Raw genomic sequence first — 9,619 nt, forward strand, 5'->3', positions numbered from 1 at the left:
GTGCAGTTGATGTGAAGGTGCTGTGCAGTTGTAGTACAGTTGATGTGAAGCTGTTGTGCAGTTGTAGTACAGTTGTTTACAGATGCTGTATAGTTGTTGTTCAGTTGTTAACAGTTGCAGTTGTGGATGAACATGTGCTTCACTCATGATGAAGCTCCACCTCCTGGGTTTTTAACTGTAGCTTCCGTCTGGACACATACACATACACACACATACACACACATACACACACACACATACAGCTGGGTTTAATGGCGCCACTCCAGCTTGTTTCCCCTCCTCTGGCAGCTTTTGCTCATTTACACCCCCTCATGGATTTACAAAGAAAGTGATGGTGAAAGAGGGTGGGGGTTGGGGGATGGAGGGTGGATAGTGGAGGGTGGAGGTGGAGGCTGGATGCTGGAGGGTGGAGGCTTGATGCTGGAGGGTGGAGGGTGTTTGCCTCCTCTATAGCTCACACTAATCCAGAGTCAGTCCGCTTTGTGTGGGGACGGAGGAAGCGAGTCCTTCCCCCTCTCTTCATGATTAACCAGACTCATCCCCTCTATGGTCCGTCGTTTCCTGTTACTTAGTTACCAGTTGCCATGATTTGCCTGGGCCGCATGTGTTTCCATGGCGACTGTGCCTATTCTGTCATCTCCTGGCTGCCTCGTGGCTGTGCTGTCCCGACGGCCTGTAGTCACCCCGGGCCCCGACCCACAGCTCTCTGCTCCCGCCTCTCGGTCCCGTGCGGCTGTCAGAGTGTGTTGGCGTTGCACCGCGGCCTCGCCACGTCAGACTGATGATGCAACTTCTGGCTGGTCCGTGTTGTGGCTGACTGAGCAGATGATGAGAGAACAGACCCCCCGCCCCCTCACAAAATTATCACACATCAAACACTACAAACCACTGTGGTGTTTATCAATAATAATAATAATAATAATAACAATCCTTCAGATCTCACAGTGTGTACATGTGGAGGATCAGGACAAAAAGAGACAAAAAGATATATTCGGTCATATTTTCCAGTAATGTGAGGAAGCAACTTGACTTTGTCTCCATGAGGTAATGTTCAGCCCTTGACCAGGAAGCTGCAAATATCATATCATCAATATGAGCTTATCAATTCTATATTAACCAAATCAAATTCTGTGAAACAAGGACCATCTGAATTATGGGACACAAACCACAGAGACATTGATTTATTATTTATTTTAAATTATCTACAAACAACAGTTTGAAAAATCTAATTATAATACTATTTTAATATGTGCCATTATGGTTATACTGTATACATATTTAATATGTTTCATAAGTGTGTGTGTTCACTAAGTTTGTAAAGTTTCATCAACAGTTTTACAGGACAGTTGTTGTAAAGTGTGTTCAGCTGTAAAACTAATTTAAAAACATCAACTTTATTCATTTTCATTGAATTCATGTGGCAGCAAGAACCTGAGTGTCTGATGTTCCAAGATGTCATAGAATAACCAGTCATTTTCATGAAAATGTTTGGACGTGATTAGAGTGAATTAACCCTTTAATCCGCAAAGATTATAAGATTATAATATTCATGAGTCGTAAAATCTAAAATATAACTCACTGAGACATACTGGATCATATCAACTCATGTGTTGGTCCGGCCCGGTTCAGGATGACACAGAGGAGGTGCAGTTCTCAACTCCACCATCAGGGGGCAGTAGGGATCAACTTGTCACTCAGGCTTGATCACACTGAGATCAACACCAGGCCCAGTGAGGACGAACCTGTCTGTTGACCCTGTGTCGACCCAGAGGCCTGAGGCCTGTTGACCCTGAGGCCTGTGTTGACCCCGAGGCCTGAGGCCTGTTGACCCTGAGGCCTGTGTTGACTCCCGTGTCGACCCCGAGGCCTGAGGCCTGTTGACCCTGAGGCCTGTTGACCCTGAGGCCTGTGTTGACCCCGAGGCCTGTGTTGACCCCGAGGCCTGAGGCCTGTTGACCCTAAGGCCTGTGTTGACCCCAAGGCCTGTGTTGACCCCTGTGTCGGCCCTGAGGCCGTTGTTGACCCCGAGGCCTGTGTTGACCCCTGTGTCGACCCTGAGACCTGTTGACCCTGAGGCCTGTGTTGACCCCGAGGCCTGTGTTGACCCCTGTGTCGGCCCTGAGGCCTGTTGACCCTGAGGCCTGTGTTGACCCCGAGGCCTGTGTTGACCCCTGTCTTGACCCCAAAGCCTGTGTTGACCACTGTGTTGACCCCAAGGCCTGTGTTGACCCCTGTGTTGACCCCGTGGTGTCCCCTCTGCTCAGGTTGTACTTCAGCCGGTTTGTTTACAACACAACCAGACGACTGGTTGTGTAACTGCACCTGAGTGACACTCAGTCAGATCATTGGTGATTGTTAGAGTACTTTACAGAGTACTCTTGTTAAAGTACTTTACAAAGTACTATTGTTAAAGTACTTCATAGAGTACAGTTTTCATTACATTACATTACATTCATTTAGAAGACGCTTTTGTCCGAAGCGACTTACAATAGGTACATTACACTTTATGTACTTGTACTTTACTAGTAGATTTTACATTGATTTTAGGAGCAAACATTTTACTATTTCATGAGCCTCATTTGTTTGACTGTATCACTGTCGACAGTTTCTTTAGAGTGTGTGTGTGTGTGTCTGTGAGTGTGTGTGTGTGTGTGTGTGTTGTGCTCAGTGGGGGATTGTGAGCGTAATTACGGTAGTTGTGCCTCATTAGGACTAAGGAGGCGTGACTGCACAGAGGGAGCGGGGAATGAGGTACGTGTGTGTCCAGAAATATTATCTGGAAAACATACTTGAAGCAACATGGTTAGAGTTTTATATAATAATGTTTAAGCATCTTTTGTAATACTTAGGTGCCAATGACAATACTCCTCTACACAGATAACATAAAGAAACTACAGCAGAGTTTTTGATGTTTTACTTGACGGGAAAAAAATCGTAATATATATATCAAAGAAAAAAACAGCATTAAAAATGTGGAAGAACTTGAAAACACTTAAAAAACTGAATGAAGAAAACTGAAGAGGTGTTTGATAGATGCTGCACTTTCCCTGTAGTTTTTCTTATGTTCTCTGAAAATTATTATTAATACCCAGATGTGTAACAGTTTGGTGCCAAGAGCCAAATCAAGACAACAACAACAACTGAACCTTTAAGAATAAGAGCAATGACTCGTTTCCTCGTCCTGAGAGGAGAACAAGTGATGAAACGAAATGAAACAAACACACACACACACGTGAAGTTTGTCTCTATTCGAGTGTTGGGATGTTTGTCTTGTAGTTAAGAAAGGGGGGAGGGGGGGATGAGGACGGGGCATCCCACTCTCTCTCTGCACGGCCGAGCTGAGCTGCTGTCATGGCAACAGCAGCCACCGCCAGCATGGGCCGATAATGCACAGGCCAGGAAGAGTCTCACACACACACGCACACACACACGCACGCACGCACGCGCGCACACACACACACACACACACACTCACACACACACACTCACACACGCAGGCTCAGAACTACACACTGGGGGAAAAGACAGATCTTTTTCTTCTTCCTCAACATCTGTAACTGTTCGTGTTTATAGATTTCACTCATCACATTGTTTTTGTTTACTTAAAATTGAAATCCCTTTTATAATTTATTATAAAAAACGTTCCTTTGTCAAACTGTAAATTATTTGTCAAATTATCTTTTATTGAGAATCTGTTGGAGGTGACGTCACAAACACATCCAAACTACATGTGTATCATAATAATTAAGTCTGTACATATTGATTGTGTGTGTGTGAGCGCGAGCGCGCGCACGGCGGGACAGCGCGTCCCATTCAAACAGGTGTGAGGAGCGGACAGGACCAGGTGGCGCGTGGTGCTCGGATGTGGATCCGCATCGTGAAGGACCGAGTCGGATGAGAGGAGGAAGGTCGAGAGGAACCGAGAGCGACGCTTGTTCCCACATGTCGGTTCTTTGTTGTGGAACGAGGACCGAGTCTCGGTGAAGAGGCTTTTACGCACAGGTGGGATCTGCCCGCTCGGCGTAGGACAGCCCCCCTCGCCCCCCTCGCCCCCCTCGCTGCTCCTCAGCGGAGGATGTGAGGAAGTGACATTTTTCACCGCTGCGGTTCGGGACAGCACTGCTCTGCAAACAGGTGTGCTGCTGTCCGGGTCACTTCAGCGGGGAAACCACGGGGAGGAAGCGTCCCACACCCCGAACCGAGCCCCCAGGACGCGGGACAGAGGTGGAAACATCGACCCGTTCAAGTGTGTTCTTTATTAGCCAGGGCTCAGACAGAGAGGGAGCGAGGGAGCGATGGCAACGAGGAAGGCGTGCGTGGATGCGCCCAAAAGGAGCCGGAGTCCGGTCGTGCTGGAGGCGGAGATGTTCGGTGAATTTCAGGACTGGTGTCTCCGCACTTATGGAGACTCCGGTAAAACGAAGACCGTCACCCGGAGAAAATATAACAAGATCATGCAGACACTGTTGCAGAACGACGAGTCGGACGGCGTGTACGTCGACAGCAGCCACATCAACGCCAAATTCAAATTCTGGGTGAAGTCCAAAGGGTTTCAGGTCGGAACCAACGTGTTGGGAGAACACAACAAGAAGGGAGCTCCCGGGAAACCCGTCCTATACGTGCCGGTCAAGTCAACGGTAAAGTGTGCGTGTGTGTGTGTGTGTGTGTGTGCGCGTTTGTCTGTGTGTGTGTGTGTGTGTCTGTGTGTGTGTGTGTGTCTGTGTGTGTGTGAGTGTCTGTGTGTGTGTGTGTGTGACGGACACGCGCACGAGATGTCCCGTCGCCGCCTGTAACTTGTCATTATTTCTGGCTGCACGCACGCGCCTCGTGTCACATGAATAAAACGACAGCTCGTCGTGTTTTTTCGTCCCGACTCGCCCTCGTCTTTCTGAGAGAGATTCACTTTGTCCACATCCCAACCAGAGCAGCCCCCACGTCTCATCCCCTGCTGCCATAGCAACGCCGGTGCCTCCCGGCAGCAGTCGCAGTTGTAGAAGGTAAAACGCTCTTACGCGTGATGTCGCCGGTGAGGGTGAAGTCCCGTCACCGACATGTTCTGTTCGGTGGAACCGGGCCGGTGTGGTGATGATGTGTGCGCGCGTGCATGTGAATGCAACGGCATGTTGGCGGGTCGGGTACGTCCGGGTACAGTCCCGTACCCCCCCGCCCCCCCGCCACTCACACTCACACACACACACACACACACACACACAGCCTGACACATGCACCTTTCTGCTCAGCTCTGATTCACCTCGGGGACGCGCCGCACTGTCCCGTCTGAGCCGTGTCTCCTCCCGTGAGAACAAAGATCTGGTCTCAGATCAGTCGAGACTGTTTCAGGATCACTTCTCATTGTCCTGCCGCCGGATGCGCATCGCAGCCTCTCGTTGCTCTGGCAACACCTGAGTGGTCCAGGACCGAGTCTCTGCTGCAGCTCAGCCCATTGTACGTTCCCACTTTAACTCTTTGCACATTGATAGATTTCATCTCCAATAGAATCACGCTCATATGATTCAACTGTGTAAAACATCATGTCTGCAGCTAACAGAGGGTCGCAGCTGTGCGTAATTGGAGAGCGCGTGCGGGTCTGTGGCGGAAACAAAAGGCTCCGCTCGGGACCGATGGACACGCCCACATCTCACCTGCTCGTCTCCGGACGATCACCGGGTCGCGCGCTGCAGGTGCACGGGAGCGATGAAGTGTCATCCCCAGCGGCCCTCGTGCACGCGCGCCCATGTCTCTGTAGGTGTTGGGGTGGGGGGGCTGCTGTGCCAACCTCCATTTTAAAAAAGAGTCTCCGGGGAATAACCCCCCCCCCCCCCCCCAACAAAAACAGCAGAATCACCTTTTCTTACAGTAGAATTGTCAGATATCAGAGATGAAACGTCTGATTTGAGATGAACAGTCTGAAACTCCACAGGTTGTTGTACCTGTGAAACACCTGGAGATTTAAATCCTCTGATCTGATCAGACGCTGGTGTCTGTGGCTCCGTCAGTTCTTATGGAAAAAAAAACAACTCACTCAGTTGATAAATGATTTATTATTAACTGTTCCAGAGGTTTTGGACGATGTAGTCTGACATTAGTGAGGTGAACAAAATAATAGAAGCACCTGTCAACAGTTGAACTGGAGCCTCCAAACCACTGACCAGACTGTTGGATCAACATCTGGAGACAGTTTCAACACAAACTGAACAATAGGATCGGACTGGACTGAATTCACCTGATTAACTGACTGAGTTTATCCTTCAGACAGTTTCATGTGGTCAGAGGTGAAATCCTCCTCTGAGGTGGAACCTCACTGAGGATCTGAGGTCTGATGGAGGAACCTCACTGAGGATATGAGGTCTGATGGAGGAACCTCACTGAGGATATGAGGTCTGAAGGTGGAACCTCACTGAGGATCTGAGGTCTGATGGTGGAACCTCACTGAGGATCTGAGGTCTGATGGTGGAACCTCACTGAGGATCTGAGGTCTGATGGAGGAACCTCCAGGTGGAACCTCACTGAGGATCTGAGGTCTGATGGTGGAACCTCACTGAGGATCTGAGGTCTGATGGTGGAACCTCACTGAGGATCTGAGGTCTGATGGAGGAACCTCACTGAGGATCTGAGGTCTGATGGTGGAACCTCACTGAGGATCTGAGGTCTGATGGTGGAACCTCACTGAGAATCTGAACATCACTGAGGATCTGAACCTCACTGAGGATTTGAGTCGGGGGGAACACCCCTTGACTCCTCTTGGGAGATTTCAGCATCAAACAGAACCTCAGCGAACACAAGCTGCGTCTGATGAAGAGTCCGAATCAACACATTTATATGTCAAGGTGTTAGAGAGCAGGATTTTTGATTCAGGTTGAGTTCATGGGTTTTATAAATAGGGCGTTGGAAAAGTGACACACATAATCAGACACACACGCACACACAATGGCCACTGCCTCCTCCTACGGCTGCAGGGCCGGGGGCGTGTCTCAGTGGAGGCCCCCGCTGCAGCTGCTCTCGGGGTGTGCCAAGTTAGTGAGCGAGGGCGGGTCGGTTGGGGGCCGGCCGGGTGGGGGCAGGGATGTGCAGACAGAGAAGGTCTCTTCTTGTCAGTGAAGCAGACAAGAGGCTTCAGTGTGTCGGGACAGACAGAGAGAGAGAGAGAGAGAGAGAGAGAGAGAGAGAGAGAGAGAGAGCGGCCACGGACGAACAGACTCGCCGTCGATGCCTCTTTTCAAGTCGGACACAGAATGATTTCCTTTCTGTTTGACTGTTGTCTTGCGTCGTGTTGTCTCGTCCTCTCTCGTCCTCTCTCGTCCTCTCTCGTCCTCTCTGGTCCTCTCTCGTCCTCTCTCCTCTTCTCTCGTCCTCTCTCGTCCTCTCTCCTCTTCTCTCGTCCTCTCTCGTCCTCTCTCCTCTTCTCTCGTCCTCTCTCGTCCTCTCTCCTCCTCTCTCCTCTTCTCTCCTCTTCTCTCCTCCTCTCTCCTCTTCTCTCCTCCTCTCTCGTCCTCTCTCCTCTTCTCTCGTCCTCTCTCGTCCTCTCTCCTCTTCTCTCGTCCTCTCTCGTCCTCTCTCCTCTTCTCTCGTCCTCTCTCCTCCTCTCTCCTCTTCTCTCGTCCTCTCTCGTCCTCTCTCCTCTTCTCTCGTCCTCTCTCGTCCTCTCTCCTCCTCTCTCCTCCTCTCTCCTCTTCTCTCCTCCTCTCTCGTCCTCTCTCCTCCTCTCTCGTCCTCTCTCGTCCTCTCTCGTCCTCTCTCCTCCTCTCTCCTCTTCTCTCCTCTTCTCTCCTCCTCTCTCCTCCTCTCTCCTCTTCTCTCCTCCTCTCTCGTCCTCTCTCGTCCTCTCTCCTCTTCTCTCCTCTTCTCTCCTCCTCTCTCGTCCTCTCTCCTCCTCTCTCGTCCTCTCTCGTCCTCTCTCCTCCTCTCTCCTCCTCTCTCGTCCTCTCTCGTCCTCTCTCCTCTTCTCTCCTCTTCTCTCCTCCTCTCTCGTCCTCTCTCCTCCTCTCTCGTCCTCTCTCGTCCTCTCTCCTCTTCTCTCCTCCTCTCTCGTCCTCTCTCGTCCTCTCTCCTCTTCTCTCCTCTTCTCTCCTCCTCTCTCGTCCTCTCTCCTCCTCTCTCGTCCTCTCTCGTCCTCTCTCCTCCTCTCTCCTCCTCTCTCCTCCTCTCTCCTCTTCTCTCCTCCTCTCTCGTCCTCTCTCCTCCTCTCTCCTCTTCTCTCGTCCTCTCTCGTCCTCTCTCCTCTTCTCTCCTCTTCTCTCGTCCTCTCTCGTCCTCTCTCCTCCTCTCTCCTCTTCTCTCCTCCTCTCTCGTCCTCTCTCCTCCTCTCTCCTCTTCTCTCGTCCTCTCTCGTCCTCTCTCCTCTTCTCTCGTCCTCTCTCGTCCTCTCTCGTCCTCTCTTGTCCTCTCTCGTCCTCTCTCGTCCTCTCTCGTCCTCTCTCGTCCTCTCTCCTCTTCTCTCGTCCTCTCTCGTCCTCTCTTGTCCTCTCTCGTCCTCTCTCGTCCTCTCTCGTCCTCTCTTGTCCTCTCTCGTCCTCTCTCGTCCACGGAGCGGGTCCACGGACTCCAGCACTTCCCCGAGACGAGGAGAATCAGAGTGCAGCCAGTTTCACAAGAGATGCTTAAACTGAAAAAAATACAAATACTGAGCTGTTGCTTTTAGTTGCCATGCCAACCAGAATCTGTAAATATCTCTGTACATCCCTCACCACTGGGTTTTGATGGACATGCTCTCACACACGTCACATACAGAAACTCTCCACACGACCTGCAACATGTCCAATCAACATCACAACATAACTTCTATAATCAGTCCAAACATTTTCCTAAAGCTGAAACAATTAACTGATCAACTCAATGATCAGACACGAGGGCTGAAACGTAAAACAGTCGATTGATGAATCAAATCAAATGTCAGAATATCGTGAAACAGTCCAGACAGTTTCAGATTGACTTTCTGATTTGTTGAGAAGTGACAAACATTTTGTGTTGCAGCTTCTCAAGTGAGAGAATGTTGCTGTTTTTTTTTTCTTTGTCATGTTTGATATTGATCAGATCAAATTTGAGGCTTTGAGAAGTTTTACTGTACATTTTCCAGCACACGGTGATTCAGTGACAGGACACGATAATGAAACCAGGTTCTCAGGATCAGTATGATGCAACAGAACAAAGGTCTTTCTCGGGACGTCCAGAAATCACAGACCCCTTCTCATCTGGGTCTGGGTCCCAAATGGTTAACTTTTTGCCTCAACGTTATTATCATCATTATTATCTGATTAATTAGTCCACATTTCCCCCAAGAGGCCACGGAGTCAAAAGAATACTGGGCCTTTTGTTCCACAGCATTTGCATTAATGTTATTTCTGCAGAGTGAATCTCTGACGCTGCTCATCACAGGAAATACTCAGGCCGACGGGAACCACCGGAACCACCAGAACCACCGGAACCACCGGAACCACCAGAACCACCGGAACCACCGGAACCACCAGAACCACCGGAACCACCGGAACCACCGGAATCACCGGAACCACCAGAACCACCAGAACCACCGGAACCACCAGAACCACCGGAATCACCAGAACCACCGGAACCACCAGAACCACCGGAACCACCGGAACCACCGGAATCACTGGAACCACCAGAA

The 9,619-nt window shown here is 50.1% G+C and overlaps 1 protein-coding gene and 1 long non-coding RNA gene across 2 annotated transcripts in view; one reads left to right on the top strand and one right to left on the bottom strand.

The window, feature by feature from the left end:
- The first annotated feature begins 3,710 nt into the window (after positions 1-3,710).
- The window catches only part of nol4la (nucleolar protein 4-like a), a 25,908-nt gene continuing 19,999 nt past the window's right edge, over positions 3,711-9,619 (top strand). The window contains exon 1 of the mRNA XM_047331220.1: positions 3,711-4,637. Coding sequence (XP_047187176.1) covers positions 4,296-4,637 — 342 coding nt within the window. The 5' untranslated portion in view covers positions 3,711-4,295. The remainder of the gene's footprint in view (positions 4,638-9,619) is intronic.
- LOC118317293 overlaps positions 8,409-9,619 on the bottom strand; it is an 8,158-nt gene continuing 6,947 nt past the window's right edge. The window contains exons 3-4 of the long non-coding RNA XR_004795387.2: positions 8,685-8,743; positions 8,409-8,602 (exon numbers count right to left, since the gene is read on the bottom strand). This is a non-coding gene — a long non-coding RNA (uncharacterized LOC118317293). The remainder of the gene's footprint in view (positions 8,603-8,684; positions 8,744-9,619) is intronic.

The sequence above is a fragment of the Scophthalmus maximus genome, chromosome 3, assembly GCF_022379125.1.
Source record: "Scophthalmus maximus strain ysfricsl-2021 chromosome 3, ASM2237912v1, whole genome shotgun sequence".
Lineage (NCBI taxonomy): Eukaryota > Metazoa > Chordata > Actinopteri > Pleuronectiformes > Scophthalmidae > Scophthalmus > Scophthalmus maximus.